The 20604-nt window shown below is 42.7% G+C and overlaps 1 protein-coding gene across 1 annotated transcript in view; it reads left to right on the forward strand.

The window, feature by feature from the left end:
• The window catches only part of LOC145530932 (ferroxidase HEPHL1-like), a 56680-nt gene that overhangs the window by 30934 nt on the left and 5142 nt on the right, over positions 1-20604 (forward strand). The window contains 4 exon segments of the mRNA XM_081552278.1: positions 3851-3990; positions 6922-7062; positions 12718-12824; positions 17730-17952. Coding sequence (XP_081408404.1) covers positions 3851-3990; positions 6922-7062; positions 12718-12824; positions 17730-17952 — 611 coding nt within the window.

Genomic DNA, 20604 nt, shown 5'->3' on the forward strand with positions numbered 1-20604 from the left:
GTGGTAGTCCAAATTGAAATGAGCCATAAGTATAAAACATATAGTGGATTTCATAGAATCAGTATGAGCAAAAACATAAACTACATAACTAATAAATATTTTACAATTACCACATGATGAAGTGATAAAATTTTGGTTGTGTTGGGATAACTGAAATTGTTAAAATTGATTTCACCTGTTTAAAAAGCAACAGCTCTGTAGATAAAAATGCAGGACAGAGCTGCAGTGACAGGTTGTCCCAGTGGCAGTCTGTGGCACCCTCGTGGATCAGAGCCCAGGAGCAAAGGCCCTCCCACCCCAGTTACTATGCGTCTGCCTTTGACCCGAGGCCATATCTTAGGACACCTCTGGGTTTCAAACCACCCCTCAGTATGGGTTTTCCCTGAAACATTTATTGTCCTGGTGAGCACAGACCCTCTGCCTCACCTTGGAACCTGGAAGTCTTTCCCTGTGGCTTCCTAAGAACATAGTGGGGGGAACTCAGGATCCCAGAAAGGCAACAAATGGGACTGTCAGCACAATGCCAGGGTCTGTGCAGTGGGAGGGAATTTGAAAACAGAGAGTAGGTTGCTATAGAGAATTCCCTTATAGCTCATCTGGTAAAGAATCTGCCTGCAATGCAGGAGACCCCAGTTCAGTCTCTGGGTGGGGAAGGTGCCCTGGGGAAGGGAAAGGCTACCCACTCCAGTATTCTGGCCTGGAGAATTCCATGGACTGTATAGTCCATGGGGTTGCGAAGAGTCGGACACGACTGAGCGACTTTCACTTCACTTCCTAGCACTCTGGAACTTGTGGACTGATGCGCATGTCATTTAACTAACCTGGGATTTGAGGTAAGACTCAGCATCTATTGAGCAGCACCACTCCTAAGCCATGAGCATTTCCCAGTCCATCAGCTTTGGCCCAGCACCATCACATGAACTCCAGTGAGATGACGATGGAGTAAGCACTTAACAGGTGTCTGACGCTGACACAGCTTTACAGCTCTCAACTCCTATGATCCTCACGTCACTCCTGGGAGCTGGGTGAATTATTATCACCTCATTTTGCAGAGGAGGGAAGCTAGATAACAGCACAGGTAGCTCAAGAGTCTAGACTTGTCACCACCACACATGCTACTAGGACTCCTGGAAAATAAAAGTACAAGAAAGTTTTCTTCCTTGGAAAGCACACAGTGGGGGGTAGAAGGTATACAGGCGTTTGTAAAACGCCTACCGTGTGCTCGGCATTGTGCAAAGTGCCGAGAAGGGCACACAAGGTCCTTTCCACGCAGATTTCATGTTCCGGGGGAAGACATTAGAGCAAACACGCTGAGTCATGCAGTCACTGTGGGAGAGGGGGGGTGGTCAGGGAAGGCTTCTAGGAGGAGGTGGTCTTTGAAGGGAGGGCCCATCGAAGAGGTGGACAGCACGCTGCCGGCACAGGAAGGCAGCGTGGGGAAGCCCTGCAGGGGTGGAGGGCCCGCGGGGTTCAAGAGAAGGAGTGTGTACAATGGCGTGAGCATAGAGCGTGTGGGCGGCGGTGATGGGAAACCAGGTTTGGGAGCTTGGCAGAGGCAAGTGGGGAAGGTTTGTTGTCGTTCAGCCGCTAGGTCATGTCCGATTAATTGCGACCCCATGGACTGCAGCCCTCCAGGCTCCTCTGTCCTGCACTGTCTCCCAGAGTTTGCTCGAATTCGTGTCCGTTGAGTTGTTGATGCTGCCTAATCATCTCATCCTCTGCCACCTCCTTCCCCCTTTGCTTTCAGTCTTTCCCAGCATCAGGGTCTTTTCCAATGTGTCAGCTCTTCGCATCAGGGAAAGGGGTATGAAAGCTAAATCAAGGAGTCTGCCAGTGGGAAGCCATAAAAATCTTTTTGACAAGGACTGACATATTCATATGTGTAGTTCAGGATCTCTCTGCCTGTAGTGTAGAGAGGAGAGGGAGGGGAGGAGAATCGGGAGCAGAGAACATGGTTAGGAACAGTTTCAGTTAATACGGGTAAATCAACAGATGAAGTCGGTGACTTAGGTTATAGTGTGGGCAGTTTGACCATGGGAAATGGAAGGATGTGAGACACAATATATTTTGGAGATGAAGTTGATAGATTTGTTTCTGTCTTTTGTAGTGCTTGGGATTGTGCAGAGGCATAAAATAAAATAAATAAATAAAATAAAAGTAGGCATAAAATATAGAGTTGATCCTGATTATTTGCAGATTTCATATTTGCAAATTTGCCCACTTGCTGAAATTTATCTGTAGCCCTCAAATCAATTCTTGTGGTGCTTTCATGGTCACTTGTAGAGCAGTGAAAAATTTGTGTCACCTGATGTTCACATTCCCAGCAGAGGTCAAACCAACAAGGCATCTCTCTGTTTCCTTGTTTTAGCTCTCCTAACTGTCCTTTTAGTCATCTATTTAGTGTCACCTTTTTCTTCTTTGTTCTTTTTGTTGGTGACTTAGCTGTTTAAAATGTCCCTCCCCACCCAGAGTAGGGCTGAAACGCTGTCTAGGGTTCCTAAGAACTGGAAGGCTGTAATATACCTAACAGAGGAAATACATGTTTTAGATAAGCTTCATTCAAGCATGAGTCAGTGTATTATTGGTCATGAGTTCAGTGATTATGGATCAGCAATATGTATCACATGATATGTCTTTAAACAGAAACACACATCTATCAAATTTATATATTGATCTGTTGATAAATATATTGTAACCAGAGATTCGAAGGAACCTAACCCTGTACTTCCCTTAGGAACGATTGTTCAGTATTTGGGGTGACTCTCTAGAGCATACTATTGTGAATAACAAGAATCAACCATATTTATATTTGTATATAAGTATATGCAGAATACGGGGCTGCCCTGGTGGCCCAGCGGTAAAGAATCCGCCTGCAATTCAGGAGCCACAGGAAGCACAGGTTCGATCCTTGGGTTGGAAGACCCCCTGGAAGAGGGCATGGCAACCCACTCCAGTGTTCTTGCCTGGAGAATTCCATGGACAGAGGAGCCTGGTGAGTGACAGTCCATAGGGTCGCAAAGAGTCAGACCCGACTGAAGAGACTTTGCATACACACATATGTGCAATACACAACCCACAGACTTTGTTGAGATCTTTACAGTGGAAAAACATAGCAAGGTACAAAACAACGTATGAAATCTGGAGGAACGTAGGGTGGTGGGGTGTGTGTGTGAGGTTGGTTGGTCCCAGGAAGAGAATGTAATCTCAAAGTGCCTTTAGGAGTCTCTGACTAAGTCTGGCCCTATGCAGCTCCCAGCAGGGTTTTTCTTTTTTTTTATTGAGAATAATTGCTTTACAATGTTGTGTTGGTTTCTGCCACACAACATGAATCAGCTGTAAGTATGCATATATCGCCTCCCTCTCGAGTCTCCCTCACCACTCTCTCCCCATCATTGGTCCCTCCAGGCCATCACAGAGCGTCAAACTGAACCCCCTGTGTTATAGAGCAGCCAGCTGGTTATCTATGCAGCACCAGCTCTCTATTTTACACGTGGTGGTGTGTATGTATGTCAGTGACACTCTCTCAATTCGTCCTGCCCTCTCCTTTCCCCACTGCATCCACAAGTCTGTTCTCTGTGTCCCAGCAGGGCTCTAGAGCGGTGGTTCCCAAGAATGGAACGTAGGCCAATGCTGGACCGCCACATCTAAAGCCCCAGAGATGCTTTCAGATGCAGATTCCTGGCCCTACTTTCACAAAGCCTGATGTAAAGGGCCAGCTCGCCAGGGAGATTCTGATCATAGCCAGGTTTGGGAAGCACTGCTCCAGTGCCCGCACCTCCAAATCATGCAGAAGCACTCAAGGTTTTTCTACCCTCTAACACCTTAAATTCCTGTTGCTTCTGATTTGCAGACATGGAGATATATTCATGAACCACACTGAAAACTGGATCGGCTCTCAGTACAAGAAAGTGGTTTACAGGGAATACACCAGTGGAGAATTTGTGGAGATCAAAGCTCGACTGCCATGAGAGGAGCATTTGGCACTCCTGGGTATGGCACAGATCACAGCCGTGCACTGCCACACACACACACAGATCACAGCCGTGCACTGCCCCCCTGCCACACACACACACAGTTAGACATTGCCCAAGAAGTCATGGAAGGAACAGAGTAGCCTGACTGCATTCATCCAAGGGAGACAGCTTTCTGCTCTCCCATCATCAGGGAGCATGCTGTGTGCTCAGCTCGCACCAACAGTAGCATAAGAAGACCAGCAGATGACGGGAATCCCTGTCATCCAGGCAGTCTAACCAGCACCTGCTGCCCTGAAGGTCCTTGGCCACCCCTCTGCTGAGCCAGGAAACTTTCATCTGAAACACCGATGCCTCAGAACAGCAGGCAGAGTGTTTGCATAGCTTCTCCAAGGTTCTCAGTCATCCATGGCCAGTGCCTTGACAACACACCATGAAAATCATCCTGACAAAAAAGGAACCTTTTACTTGAGAAGCAGTGCTTGGGTGAACAGCATGGATTCAGTTCCGGGGGCCCTGACTTCCTGGCCTTCTCAGAACCGACTCCACCTGTCTGACGCCCTGGGCTGCCCAAGAGACTGGATAAGCTCTTCCTGCTAACCTTCCCCACTTGTCGTCTCCTGAGTGTCACCCCGTCGTGAAGATGAGATCTTAAAGCAGAGACTAGATGACTTTTCCGTTTTTAAATGTACAAGGCAACTTATATAAATACTAAGGCTTTAATATGTTTCTTATTATCAAAATAATGCACCACACAATCATTAGATTCATCAATCATTAACCACTCCATCCATCTTCACCATCTGCTAACATCAGCTCCCAAGCCTGGTTTTCATACCAATGAGTCATCTCCCGTGGGAATATTCCTCCTTTTGAGTCTCTGAGTCAGAGAACGGATCTCTGAAGAACAGGTGCTGATTCTGCAGAGGGGGCTGGGCTCAATTTGGTTGGCTCAGGAAAAGGAAACAGACCAGCAACTTCATCAGAGGCAAGCTCAGCACCACTTCAGTCGGGGGCGCAGAAGGCCCATCTGTTCGTTCGCTGCAGATCAGGGAGAGGCTTGAACCCCAGAAACTGCCAAGGCCTCAGGACAGGCACACTGGTCATCACTGCTCCCTGTGACCCACCAGGCAGTAGACCAGAAGGCATTCACCCCTTGTCACCAAAACAGCAAAGCATGTGCAATTTAAGTGGTAATGAAAATATATTGATTTTATTACATGTATGCACATGCCCTGTCTGTAACTCTACCCCAAAACTACTTTTAAAAACATGCCTAAATTTTGCTTTTCTGGATTTATCATTAAAAAAAAAAAAGTGTGCTTTTCAGACACTGATTCATACTAAATATTTGTTTTAAAGATAATAATGGTCCAACAAATGTTAGATTTATTTAGGCCTTTATCAGTACAGTCCAGGACTGGTTCCAGGAGATTGGTTCTGGGAACCTCACAGGCACCAAAATGCTCAAGTCTCTTGCAGTAAATGGCTTAGTACTGTTGGCCCTCTATGTCTGCATCCATGAATACCGACAGCCAACTGCATTTCTCAGGAAAGCATTAAAACCACGGTTGAACCAGTGAACAATGGTTGAGTGTGGTCAGACTCTCAATTGTGAGTGTCTCTCCCTGTGAACATAGTGTGCAGATACATCCCAAGAACCTCAGGGATCAGATCTGTGGTGCTTCCACTGGAAGTCTGTTTCCACCTCTCTCAAGTGATCCCTTTGTGAGTGATGCTCTGTCAGTGTGGCTGAGAAAACTGCATTTGTGCCTTGTTCGGGGGACCAAGGGGCACCTGTGCTGGGTGAGGGCATCCCACGGCAATGAGGGTACAGACCTCTCCAGGGATGTTGTGTGCCGATTTCCACTGGCACTCATGCTGGTTGCTTCCAACAGAAATGTGTGCACACAACTTTCTGAAGAGTGCATGTCTCATGCAGGTATCCAAATACTGCGAAATAGCACTGGATGTTTGGACATGCATTAGTGAAATCACCATATTGATCATAAATCAATATGTATATGTTTCAATTTTGTTGTCTTAGAAATTCCTTTTATACTCATTATTTCATTGCACCCTCACTATCATTATATCTATTTACCAGATAATGAGCAATTTTAAACTAACCAAAGGTTACACACAGGGGGAATGCAATGGAAAGTCACCACGTGCTGTGGATATAGTTTTTCCTGGAGAGTATGTCTCAGCAGTAGTAAAAATTTAAGCATTTATTGAGTACTTACTAAGTCTCAATTTACTGAAATTAGCACTTTACATATGTTATTTTATCTAATCCTTACTGTAACCCTTTGAGAAAGGTAATATTAAGACCATGTTACAGATGAGGAATTTGACTCAGGTAGGTTACTTGACTTATTCAAAGCCTCTCTAACAAGTAAGTGAAGGAGGCAGGATTTGAATCCAGATTGATCCAACTGCAAAACATGACATGATATTTAATGCTACCTAATGTCACCTGCTAGAGGAAATACGCTAATAACAAGGCTCAGTTCAGTTCAGTCGCTCAGTCATGTCCGACTCTTTGCAACCCCATGAATCGCAGCACGCCAGGCCTCCCTGTCTATCACCAACTCCTGGAGTTTACCCAAACCCATGTCCATCAAGTCGGTGATGCCATCTAACCATCTCATCCTCTGTCGTCCCCTTCTCCTCCTGCCCCCAATCCTTCCCAGCATTAGGGTCTTTTCCAATGAGTCAACTCTTTGCATGAGGTGGCCAAAGTATCGGAGTTTCAGCTTCAACATCAGTCCTTCCAGTGAACACCCAGGACTGATCTCCTTTAGGATGGACTGGTTGGATCTCCTTGCAGTCCAAGGGACTCTCAAGAGTGACCTTTGTTTATTTTGTCAAATACTACCTACACATGAATTCCACCGGTGTTGAGAAGAGCAACGATAATGCACACAGACCTGTGTTTTGCCTTTAGGCCCAATGATTCATGCCGAGGTGGGGGACTCCATCCTGATCATATTTATGAACAAGGCCAGTCGGCCCTACTCCATCTCCGCCCAGGGCGTGGAGGACGCGGATAGTGGGAAGCAGCTCCAAGTGCCCGTCACAAAGCCAGGTAACTTACCCAGAGGTCTTCTCCATGCTGATGGGTACTCCAGGCTCAACTCCTTTCTTTTCTGATCTCTGAAGGGTCTTAGAAAGCTCATTGTAACATCATTACTCCATTACGTTCCATCTATTACCCCAATACGAAATTACTGTTCAGCCAATGACTGTTTATGGAGTTTCTAGAGCTCTATTAGAGACCGTAAAGGATATTAAGACATAATAACAGCTAGCAGATATTGAATGTTAACCTTGTGCCAGCTTTTAAATGTCGAAAAAAATTTAAAAACTCATTTATTCTTATAATAACTCAGGGAGGTAGACATCAACATATTTCATTGAGCCTGATACCATTGATTATAATGGCCATCATTACTTTGTTATTAAAGAAAAAATAGCGCTGTCAGGACTTCCCTGGTGGTTGAGTGGTTAAGAATCTGCCTCCCAATGCAGGGGACCTGGTTCAATCCCTGACCGAGGAGCTAAGACCCCATGTGTAACTAAGCCTGCACACCGCCACTACCGAGCCCTGGAGCTCTGGAGCCCACGCACTGCAACGAAGATCCTGTGTGTTGCAACTAAGACCCAAAGTGGCCAAATAAATATATTTTTTAAATGCTGCCAATTAAACTTTAACATGCCACTGATGGAAAGATACATCTTGGCAGCAGATATGCTAAATTGTGAAAATGCACATCGTGTTATAGATGAAATCTGGTAGTGTTACGTTCATTTAACAGGTGACTGAAGCAAAGAGGAGTAAAGAGTTCAGCCAGGACAGACATTAGTAATGGTGGAGCCTGTTTGACCTCAGGACCTGAGCTCTTAACCATGCATTTCTCTCAAGATGCTTAAAATTAGTTTGGAAGAAAAAAAAGAGACAAGATGAATCATTTCAGCAATAATACAGATTATACATATTGAAATTCTAAGTGGTGAAGATTTTCAAGAATATTTCTGAGAGGGTTGATAAAATTTCAGCGAAAGAAAATCCATGAAGACACGTTTAATTAGGAATGATTAGGAAAAGCTTTATAAAAGAGCTAGACCTCTAATTGTTTTTTTTAATTGAAGTATATAGTTGATTTACAATGTTGTGCCAATCTCCAAAGTGTAACAAAGTGACTCAGTTATCACTTATATCACACATGATATCACTTATATGTGGAATCTAAAATATTGCACAAGGGAATCTATCTACAAAACAGAAACAGACTCATAGACATAGAGAACAGACTTGTGGATACCAAGGCACAGGGCGGGAGACGGATGGACTGAGAGTCTGGGGTTACTTCAGTTCAGTTCACTTCAGTCGCTCAGTCATGTCCGACTCTTTGCAACCCCATGAACCGCAGCATGGCAGGCTTCCCTGTCCATCACCAACTCCCGGAGTTTACCCAAACTCATGTCCATCGAGTCGGTGATGCCATCCAACCATCTCATCCTCTGTCGTCCCCTTCTCCTCCTGCCCTCAATCTTTCCCAACATCAGGGTCTTTTCAAATGAGTCAGCTCTTCGCATCAGGTGGCCAAAATATTGGAGCTTCAGCTTCAGCATCAGTCCTTCCAATGAACACCCAGGACGGATCTCCTTTAGGATGGACAGGTTGGATCCCCTTGCAGGCAAAGGGACTCTCAAGAGTCTTCTCCAGCATCACAGTTCAAAAGCATCAATTCTTCTGCACTCAGCTTTCTTTATAGTCCAACTCTCACATCCATGCATGACCACTGGAAAAACCATAGCCTTGACTAGATGGGCCTTTGTTGGCAAAGTAATGTCTCTGCTTTTTAATATGCTGTCTAGGTTGGTCATAACTTTCCTTCCAAGGAGCAAGTGTCTTTTAATTTCATGGCTGCAGTCACCATCTGCAGTGATTTTGGAGCCCAAAGAAATAAAGTCTTTCACTATTTCCATTGTTCCCCATCTGTTTGCCATGAAGTGATGGGACCGGATGCCATGATCTTAGTTTTCTGAATGTTGAGTTTTAAGCCAACTTTTTGACTCTCTTCTTTCACTTTCATCCAGAGGCTCTTTAGTTCCTCTTTGCTTTCTGTCATAAGGGTGGTGTCATCTGCATATCTGAAGTGACTGATATTCCTCCCGGCAATCTTGATTCTAGCTTGTGCTTCATCCAGCCTGGGATTTTGCATGATATACCCTGCATATAAGTTAAATAAGCAGGGTGACAATATACAGCCTTGATGTACTCCTTTCCTGATTTGGAACTGGTCTTGTTCCATGTCCAGTTCCAACTGTTGCTTCTTGACCTGAATACAGATTTCTCAGGAGGCAGGTAAGGTGGTCTGGTATTCCCATCTCTTTAAGAATTTTCCACAGTTTGGTGTGATCTACACAGTCAAAGTCTTGGGCGTAGTCAATAAAGCAGAAGGAGCTGTTTTTCTGGAACTCTCTTGCTTTTTTGATGATCCAACGGATGTTGGCAGTTTGATTTCTGGTTCCTCTGCCTTTTCTAAATCCAGCTTGAACATCTGGAAGTTCTCGGTTCATGTACTGTTGAAGCCTGGCTTGGAGAATTTTGAGCCTTACTTTGCTAGTGTGTGAGATGAGTGCAATTGTGTGGTAGTTTGAGCATTCTTTGGGATTTCCTTGAGATTGGAATAAACACTGATCTTTTCCAGAAATGGTGTGGACCTAACAGAAGCAGAAGATATTAAGAAGAGGTGGCAAGAATACACAGAAGAACTATACAAAAAAGATCTTCATGACCCAGATTACCATGATGGTGTGATCACTCACCTAGAGCCAGACATCCTGGAGTGCGAAGTCAAGTGGGCCTTAGGAAGCATCACTACGAACAAAGCTAGTGGAGGTGATGGAATTCCAGTTGGGCTAGTTCAAATCCTAAAAGATGATGCTGTGAAAGTGCTGCACTCAATATGCCAGCAAATTTGGAAAACTCAGAGGCGGCCACAGGACTGGGAAAGGTCTGTTTTCATTCCAATCCGGAAGAAAGGCAATGTCAAAGAATGTTCAAACTACCACACAACTGCGCTCATCTCACAAGCTAGGAAAGTAATGCTAAAAATTCTCCAAGCCAGGCTTCAGCAATACGTGAACTGTGAACTTCCAGATGTTCAAGCTGGATTTAGAAAAGGCAGAGGAACCAGAAATCAAATTGCCAACATCCGTTGGGTTATAGAAAAAGCAAGAGAGTTCCAGAAAAACATCTACTTGTGCTTTATTGACTATGCTAAAGCCTTTGACTGTGTGGATCACACAAAACTGTGGGAAATTCTTGAAGAAATGGGAATACCAGACCACCTTACCTGCCTCCTGAGGAATCTGTATTCAGGTTAAGAAACAACAGTTAGAACTGAACATGAAACACTGTACTGGTTCCAAATTGGGAAAGGAGTACATCAAGGCTGTATATTGTCACCCTGCTTATTTAACTTATATGCAGAGTACGTCATGAGAAATGCTGGGCTGGAGGAAGCACAAGCTGGAATCGAGATTGCCGGGAGAAATATCAATCACCTCAGATATGCAGATGACACCACCCTTATGGAAGAAAGTGAACAGGAACTAAAGAGCTTCTTGATGAAAGTGCAAGAAGAGAGTGAAAAAGTTGGCTTAAAGCTCAACATTCAGAAAACAAAGATCATGGCATCCACTCCGGTCACTTCATGGCAAATAGATTGGGAAACAATGGCAATAGTGAAAGACTTTATTCTCTTGGGCTCCAAAATCACTGCAGGTGGTGACTGCAGCTATGAAATTAAAAGACGCTTGCTCCTTGGAAGAAAAGCTATGACCAACCTAGTCAGCATATTAAAAAGCAGAGACAAAGACCTTTGCCGACAAAGGTCTAGTCAAGGCTGTGGTTTTTCAGTAGTCGTGTATGGATGTGAGAGTTGGATCATAAAGCTGAGCACCAAAGAATTGATGCTTTTGAACCGTGGTGTTGGAGAAGACTGTTGAGAGTCCCTTGGACTGCAAGGAGATCCAACCAGTCCATCCTAAAGGAGATCAGTCCTGGGTGTTCATTGGAAGGACTGATGTTGAAGCTAAAACTCCAATACTTTGGCCACCTGATGGGAAGAACTGACTCGTTGGAAAAAACCCTGATGCTGGGAAAGATTGAAGGTGGGGGGAGAAGGGGACGACAGAGGATGAGATGGTTGGATGGCATCACCAACTCTATGGACATGAGTATGAGCAAACTCCCAGAGTTGGTGATGGGCAGGGAGGCCTGGCGTGCTGCAGTTCATGGGGTCACAAAGAGTTGGACATGCCTGAGCGACTGAACTGAACTGAACTGATAGGGTGAGGATGGGACTCAGATAGTTCAAAAGGAGGTAATTTAAATGAGCCTTTTACAATGTGATTATCTTGATAACTCATGAGTAATATATGGCTCCTCTGCAAGGCTCTGGGTCAGTCACGGGATTCACAGATACGGGGCCTGACGAGAGGGAGTGCATGTATTTGTTGCAGGCATACATGCAAATTAACTCTTGCATGGTGGCTCAGACGGTAAAGAATCTGCCTGAAACATGGGAGACTTAGGTTCGAATCGCATTTAGTTATTCCCTAAATGACTATCATTTAGGGGTTTCCCAGGTGGTGCTAGCAGTAAAGCACCCGCCTGCCAGTGCAGGAGACATAAGAGATACGGATTTGATCCCGGGGTCAGGAAGATCTCCTGGAGAAGGGCATGGCAACCCACTCTGGTATTCTTGCCTGGAGAATCGCCATGGACAGAGGAGCCTGGTGGACTATAGTCCATTGGGTTGCACAGAGTCGAACACAACTGAAGCGACTTAGCATGCACACATATATACAAATTAACAATTATTGACTGACCTCAATGTGAGGCACTTTCCTAGATATTTTATTTCATTTAATCCTCACAACAGTTTGAAAACTGGGTTGACTAATCCACTTTACAAACAAGGAAACTAAAGGTCTGTGAAGGGTAAACTAAGTGAAAACCAGGCATGGGTCTGGAGTGGGTAGCCATTCCCTTCTCCAGGGGATCTTTCCTATCCAGGGACCAAACCCAGGTCTCCTGATTTGCAGGCAGATTCATTATCATCTGAGCTACCAGGGAAGCCCTTACTTTTCAAAGATCAGTGAGGTAAAGTAGCTTGTCAAAGGTTGAATGGAAACAAGTCATTAGGGTTGAGATTTGAAACTAGGCCTCTCTGAGTCTCTCTGGTTCCAGCTAGATCTCACTTGCCTGCACATTAGAATTGCCTGAGAAGCTTAAGGAATATATTTGTACACCAATAATAGATTGCAGATATTCTAATTTCATTGGTTTGGGATGAGGTCTGAGCAGTGAGGGTTTACAAACCTCCCTGGTGATTCCACAAGAAGCCAAGGCTGAGGCCCACGGCAACTCAAGTGTGCTCAAGCATAACTCTTGGGAAGGAGATACAAAATTTGAGGAGAAAACCCGTCAAACTAGGATGGAAGGCTATAGGCTGAAATGAAAATCTGTCATGGTGAACCTGCAGAAAGTCAAGGTATGAGTTTAACAGGAACTTTTCTATTGAATGGGTAATTCTCTCCAGCAGTAACTTTAATCAAACTATACAAAGAATCTGTTTGCATTTCTTCAGGTAAATTGTCTGGAACAGAGATCACATAATTAAAAAAAAAAATTTTTTTTTTTTCTATTTCTTCTTGTTTGTTTCAGGAGAAATAAAAACCTACAGATGGAATGTCCCTAAAAGGTCTGGTCCAGGGCCATCTGACCCAAATTATATTCCATGGGTTTACTATTCAACAGTAAACTTTGTGAAGGTAAGGTAGAGAGAGCTGCCAAAATGCTCAAAGGGATATGGTTTTCAGTTGACCATTCAAGTTATCACAATTATGGTGGGTATATACGAAGAGGTGTATTGGTTTCAAGCAGGGGTCTCAAACTATGGCCATGCCCATTTGTTTGCATTATTGACAATGAAGTTGAATAGCTGTGATGGAAATGGTATGGTCCACAAAGTAAAAAATTCTTGCTATATGAAGTGAAGTGAAGTGAAAATTGCTCAGTTGTGTCTGACTCTTTGCGACCCCATGGACTATACAGTCCGTGGAATGCTCCAAGCCAGAATTCTGGAGTGGGTAGCCTTTCCCTTCTCCAGGGATCTTCCCAACCCAGGGATCGAACCCAGATCTCCCGCATTGCAGGCGGATTCTTTACCAGCAGAGCTATGAGGGAAGCCACTTGCTATGTGGCACTTTACAAAAACAAAGTTTGCTGGCCGTTGGTCTAAAGTGTAGGGGAAAAAAATAAGATCTCAAATTACTAAATTTAGAACTTATAAGGAAGTTTGAAGCAAGAGAAGATATGTAAATTAGATAACCAAAAAATAATATACATTTTAATCTTTAACATGGTTTATGGTGTTGCCCATTTTTAAAAGCCTTACCAGTACCATCAGGGCTCAGGAAAGAAAGCACACTCCACAAAAACTTAGTAACTGAAACTGCAAACTATTTGAATGATAAATAGGCTAACTTCACTTAGAAATTAAAGGCATACACAATGGAATATTACTCAGCCATTAAAAAAATACATTTGAATCGGTTCTACTGAGATGGATGAAACTGGAGCCCATTATACAGAGTGAAGTAAGCCAGAAAGAAAAACAACAATACAGTATACTAATGCATATATATGGAATTTGAAAAATGGTAACGATAACCCTATATGCGAGACAGAATAAGAGACACAGATGCATGGAACAATTTTATGGACTCTGAGGGAGAAGGTGAGGGTGGGACGTTCTGGGAGAATAGCATTGAAACATGTATATTATCATATGTGAAACAGAACACCATTCCATGTTCGATGCATGTGACAAGGGCTCAGGGCCGGGGCAATGGGATGATCCAGAAGGATGGGATGGGGAGGGAGGTGGGTGGGGGGTCCAGGAAGGGGAACACATGTAAACCCATGGCTGATTCATGTCAATGTATGGCAAAAGCTATTACAATATTGTAAAGTAATTAGCCCCCAACTAAAATAAATAAATTTATAAGAAAAAAAAAAAAAAAACCCTTTGCAGGAAAAAAGGGCTTGTTAGGAAATATAAGAAATATTGCTTTGTGAAACTGTCACTTAATCTATATTTACTCACTATGTTTTTACTCTTAACGTATTTAGCCTATGTAATGAAAGCATAATAGTTAGGGATTTATATAACTAGAAGTTTAGCTTTAATACAAATAATAAGACAATTGTTGATTTAACTGATGATTCTTAGTTAGAGCTGAACTTCAGCTTGCTGTTCTTTGACTTTATGGAACTACATTCTTTTCTGTTAAGTTCAAGGCATAGAGTAAATTACCAAAAACAGGTTTTACCTTAAAACTTCCTGTTGATGAATTCTTTCCTGATGTGCCCTATACAAAAGTGTTCTGATTGATTAACCTTTATCAATAGAGAGTCACAAGGGGTTAGCAGGCCACCAGGCCAGAAGATGATGTAAACAAAATGAGGCTTTTTGTAACTAAAGACATGCAAACGGCTTCGATGGGGGTCGAAACTGCTGGCCCACTGAGCTAACTTGATAGGCCCATTAAGATATACCCATTAAGCTAAGTTGGTATGTCCCTTAAGCTGAATCGGTATGTCCCTTAAGCTGAATTGGTATGACTCTATACATTTGTTTCTATATAAAATATAAAATCTGTCTTAAAAAACAATAAAGGGGAGACACTTGGAAACACCGGAAAAAAAAAAAAAAAAAAAGAAATTAAAGGCATACACAATGGAATATTACTCAGCCATTAAAAAAAATACATTTGAATCGGTTCTACTGAGATGGATGAAACTGGAGCCCATTATACAGAGTGAAGTAAGCCAGAAAGAAAAACAACAATACAGTATACTAATGCATATATATGGAATTTGAAAGATGGTAACGATAACCCTATATGCGAGACAGAATAAGAGACACAGATGCATGGAACAATTTTATGGACTCTGAGGGAGAAGGTGAGGGTGGGACGTTCTGGGAGAATAGCATTGAAACATGTATATTATCATATGTGAAACAGAACACCATTCCATGTTCGATGCATGTGACAAGGGCTCAGGGCCGGGGCAATGGGATGATCCAGAAGGATGGGATGGGGAGGGAGGTGGGTGGGGGGTCCAGGAAGGGGAACACATGTAAACCCATGGCTGATTCATGTCAATGTATGGCAAAAACTATTACAATATTGTAAAGTAATTAGCCCCCAACTAAAATAAATAAATTTATTTAAAAAAATAATAATAAAAAAAAAAAAAAGAAATTAAAGGCAAAGATTCAATATTGAACTTGAGTCAGACATGTACGTATAAAACATCTAGTCTTGAATTATATATCCTAACTGAAGTCTCACCTGAGGTCATATCTGGTATAATTAGTGTCTTTGAGGTATACTGGACAGCACAAGAATTCAGGAGAAACATACCAGACACTTGAAAAAAAACAACAAAAAATAAAGTAGAATCATGGGAAGTCCATATTTTTTGTTGATTGCTTTGTGCATCCCAACAAATATTTATTGAGCCGTTGTGATGTGCAAATGTCCTCACCAAGTAGTATGAGGGCTGAAAATATTCTTGTCTTGAAGGAATTTATCATCTTTGGGGGAAATAATGCATGTGCACATCCATAATTATATCACAATTCTGAATCTGGTGAGTTTTGTAGGACAGGTTCGATCCCTGGTCCGGGAGATAATATCCCACAGGCTGCAGGGTGGGGCCAGGAAACAAAACGATCTGACACTAGAAGGATGGTGGACAGGATGAAGAGAAAGTCACAGAATGGAGAGACGTTGTGAAGGGGAAAAAAAATGTAACATTTGATAGCAAATGAGATGGGACGGCCCCTGGCGGAGGAAATGGCAACCCACTCCAGTAAAACCCACTTGCCTGGAAAATTCCGTGGACAGAGGAGCCAGGCAGGCTAGAGTCCATAGGGCTGCAAAGAGTCCAACATCACTTAGCGACTGAGCATACACGCACGCACAACATGGGACAAAGTGAGGAAAATGAGGAATTAAACACTGATAATCACGTTTTCTGACCAAAGTAACAGGGAATATCATAGTGCTACTAACAGAAATAGAGAATTCAGGAGAAGGAAATGATTTGAGGGAAATACTAAAATTCACCTTAGAAAGGCTTATTAGCAGATTGAATTGTTGCAGGAGGCACATCCAGGTGGTATCTAAATAGGCAGATGGAAATGTGGGAGTTCAAAAGAAAGCTCAGGGCTGAACAACTTGATATGAAAATCATTCATGGGCTCATATCAGTTCCCAAGAAACCTTTATCCATAGAAAATGGAATATAAGCATTTGTATATAGTTATAAATACAATCCCACTTGGGTATCACTTCACACTGGTCAGAATGGCCATCATCAAAAAGTCTACAAATAATAAATGCTGGAGAGGGTGTGGAGAAAAGAAACCCTCCTACACTGTTGGTGGGAATGTGAATTGGTGCAGCCACTGTGGAGAACAGGATGAGGGTTTCTTAAAAAACTAAAAACAGAGTTAGCATATGATCCAGTGATCCTATTTCTGGGCATATAACCCAGAGAAAACCATAATTCAAAAAGATACGTGCAATGTTCATAGCAGCACTATTTACAATAAACAAAACAGGGAAGCAACCTAAATGTCCACTGACAGATGAATGGATAAAGAACATGTTGTGTGTGTGTGTGTATATATACACACACACACACTCAATGTCTGAATATTACTCAGCCATTAAAAAATGAAATAATACCATTTGCAGCAACATAGGTGGAACTAGAGATGACTACACTAAGTGAAGTCAGTCAGACAGAGAAAGACAAATATTGTATGAGATCACTTATATGTGGAATCTAAAAAAATGATACAAATGAACTTATTTACAAAACAAAATATGCTTACAGACATAGAAAACAAATCTATGGTTACCAAAGAGGAAAAACGAGGTGTGGGGGATAAATTAGGAGTTTGGGATTAATAGATACACACTGCATACAAAATTAGAGAAGGAATTGGCAACCCACTCCAGTACTCTTGCCTGGAAAATCCCATGGACAGGGGAGGCTGGTGGACTACAGTCCATGGGGTCACAGAGTTGGATACGACTGAGCACACACCACCACCACGTACAGAATAGATAAACCACAAGGACTTATTGTATAGCACAGGGAACTATAGTCAATATCTTGTAGTAACTGATAATGGAAAAGAATCCGTAAAAGAATATATATATATATATATATATATATATATATGCATAACTGAATCATTTTGTTGTACATCTGAAACTAATACAACATTGTAAATCCACTATACTTCAATTAAAGAATATAGTCTCACTTGAAAAACACACAGGAAAATAGAAATAAGCATTTATTTATTCAACAAATATTTATTGCACACCTTCTATGTAGTAGACAGCCAGGATCTGGAGACTCAACAATGAGTAAAGGACACAGCCTCAGCCCTCATAAAGCTCCCTCTCAGCAAATTTTTAGAAATAATCTTAAATTTTAGCAAAGATCGCCCTGATTCTTCAGGGTTTCTTAGTACTTACTTCACGGTCAATTGTCTTTTAGTCTTTTTGCAATGAGTCTTACAAGCAACTAATCTGTGTTATTAAATTATTTAAAGGCTCTTCTAATTCAGGTTATTTTTCTTTCAGGATACATACAGTGGTTTGGTGGGTCCTCTGATTACATGCAGGGAAGGAGTGTTGAATGAAAAGGGAAGAAGAAGCGACGTTGATTATGAATTTGCTCCCTTGTTTTTGGTATTTAATGAGAATGAATCCTGGTATTTGGATGACAATATTAAGAAGTATCTTAATAGAGATCCACGAGATTTTAAGCTCTCTGATGATTTTGAGGAAAGCAACAAAATGCATGGTATATCAGAGGTTTAAAAAGGAGACCCTTGTTGAGATAAGCCCATAGAAATCTGTGGAAGGTCCCAGCCTCGTTCTCTGAGCCCTTCTCCATTGCCAAGGGCACCTTGGCAGAAGACAGTCCTCCAAAGCTTTCCTTCAGAGGGAACCAGCCAAGCCACTGACTGGCTGCCAGCAAGGTCTAGTGAGGTTTCAGACCATCTGTTTAGGCAGCTGTATCTCTGAATGCTGGGATCGCTAAACTATAAGACTGTAAAGTAATTCCTAGGAAATGAATGATCACTTATTGGTATATTTCTATAAGAATACAGGATAACCTGTACTTGATCAAATTTAAGGGCCTGGTTTAACTGTGTCTGGAACATGAAACACTATCACCAAATTTCTGTTTCAATGTGTCTATGTTGATTAATTCTTTGAAATTTAAGGTACTTCGTGTTTTTTAAGTGGAAGTAATGTGTTCTAATTGACATGTCTACACTCTCTTCCCAAGATGTACTTTTGACCAACAGTGTGCAAAAAGATAGGTCTTGCCCAAGATAAGAAAGCTAGTTAATTGCTAACATTGAGTAGAATATAGCAACCTGATTTCTGATTCAGCTCCTCTCTCCCCTACAATTTTGCCTCCCTCTACGCAGTTTCCTAGGCTCTCTCCTTTTAATGAATGGAACTCGTTTGGTTGTGTCATGATGCACAGAATAAAAGGCTCATAGAAAACAGATGAGTGAAAGTCCCCATCATGTCAGCCTAGCTTGAGCTTGCTTTGGTCATTGTTAGATCATGGGCTCAGGCCTGCGGGAACCTTTCCTTCTTTTGGCAATTTAGCCAAGTTTAGAAATTTGTCCCAAGCTAGTTCTCAGAAAATGAAATATTAATTGAACCTTTTAATTGATTCAGTTTTGATTTATATAAACTTGATTCTCCATGCTTGCGTTCAGTCAGCTGTAGAATGGTGTAAATCTGGTGACCCCACACGAGTCTGTAATCCGCTCCATAAAAAGAATATTTCAAGTAAACAACCAACCAACCAACATGTTCAGTTCAGTTCAGTTCAGTCGCTCAGTCGTGTCCGACTCTCTGCGACCCCATGAATTGCAGCACGCCAGGCCTCTCTGTCCATCACCAACTCCCGGAGTCCACCCAAACCCATGTTCATCGAGTCGGTGATGCCATCCAACCATCTCATCCTCTGTCGTCCCCTTCTCCTCCCGCCCCCAATCCTACCCAGCATTAGGGTCTTTTCCAATGAGTCAACCCTTCGCATGAGGTGGCCAAAGTATTGGAGCTTCAGCTTCAACATCAAACCTTCCAATGAACACCCAGGATTGATCTCTGTTAGGATGGATTGATTGGATCTCCTTGCAGTCCAAGGGACTCTCAAGAGTCTTCTCCAACACCACAGTTCAAAAGCATCAATTCTGCGGCGCTCAGCTTTCTTCACCGTCCAACTCTCACATCCATACATGACCACTGGAAAAACCATAGCCTTGACTAGACGGACTTTTGTAGGCAAAGTAATGTCTCTGCTTTTAAACATGCTATCTAGGTTGGCCATAACCTTCCTTCCAAGGAGTAAGCGTCTTTTAATTTCATGGCTGCAGTCACCATCAGCAGTGATTCTGGAGCCCAAAAAAGTAAAGTCTGACACTGTTTCCACTGTTTCCCCATCTATTTCCCATGGAGTGATGGGACCAGATGCCATGATCTTAGTTTTCTGAACGTTGAGCTTTAAGCCAACTTTTTCACTCTCCTCCTTCACCTTCATCAAGAGGCTCTTTAGTTCTTCTTCACTTTCTGCCATAAGGGTGGTGTCATCCGCATATCTGAGGTTATTGATATTTCTCCCGGCAATCTTGATTCCAGCTTGTGTTTCTTCCAGCCCAGCGTTTCTCATGATGTACTCTGCATATAAGTTAAATAAGCAGGGTGACAATATACAGCCTTGACGTACTCCTTTTCCTATTTGGAACCAGTCTGTTGTTCCATGTCCAGTTCTAACTGTTGCTTCCTGACCTGCATACAGGTTTCTCAAGAGACAGGTCAGATGGTCTGGTATTCCCATCTCTTTCAGAATTTTCCACAGTTTATTGTGATCCACACAGTCAAAGGCTTTGGCATAGTCAATAAAGCAGAAATAGATGTTTTTCTGGAACTCTCTTGCTTTTTCGATGATCCAGCGGATATTGGCAATTTGATCTCTGGTTCCTCTGCCTTTTCTAAAACCAGCTTGAACATCTGGAAGTTCACGGTTCACATATTGCTGAAGCCTGGCTTGGAGAATTTTGAGCATTACTTTGCTAGCATGTGAGATGAGTGCAATTGTGCGGTAGTTTGAGCATTCTTTGGCATTGCCTTTCTTTGGGATTGGAACGAAAACTGACCTTTTCCAGTCCTGTGGCCACTGCTGAGTTTTCCAAATTTGCTGGCATATCGAGTGCAGCACTTTCACAGCATCACCTTTGAGGATTTGAAATAGCTCAACTGGAATTCCATCACCTCCACTAGCTTTGTTCGTAGTGATGCTTTCTAAGGCCCACTTGACTTCACATTCCAGGATGTCTGGCTCTAGGTGAGTGATCACACCATCGTGATTATCTGGGTCGTGAAGATCTTTTTTGTACAGTTCTTCTGTGTATTCTTGCCACCTCTTCTT

The sequence above is a fragment of the Giraffa tippelskirchi genome, chromosome 13 (genome assembly GCF_054371585.1).
Source record: "Giraffa tippelskirchi isolate mGirTip1 chromosome 13, T2T-mGirTip1v1.2.pri, whole genome shotgun sequence".
Taxonomy (NCBI): domain Eukaryota; kingdom Metazoa; phylum Chordata; class Mammalia; order Artiodactyla; family Giraffidae; genus Giraffa; species Giraffa tippelskirchi.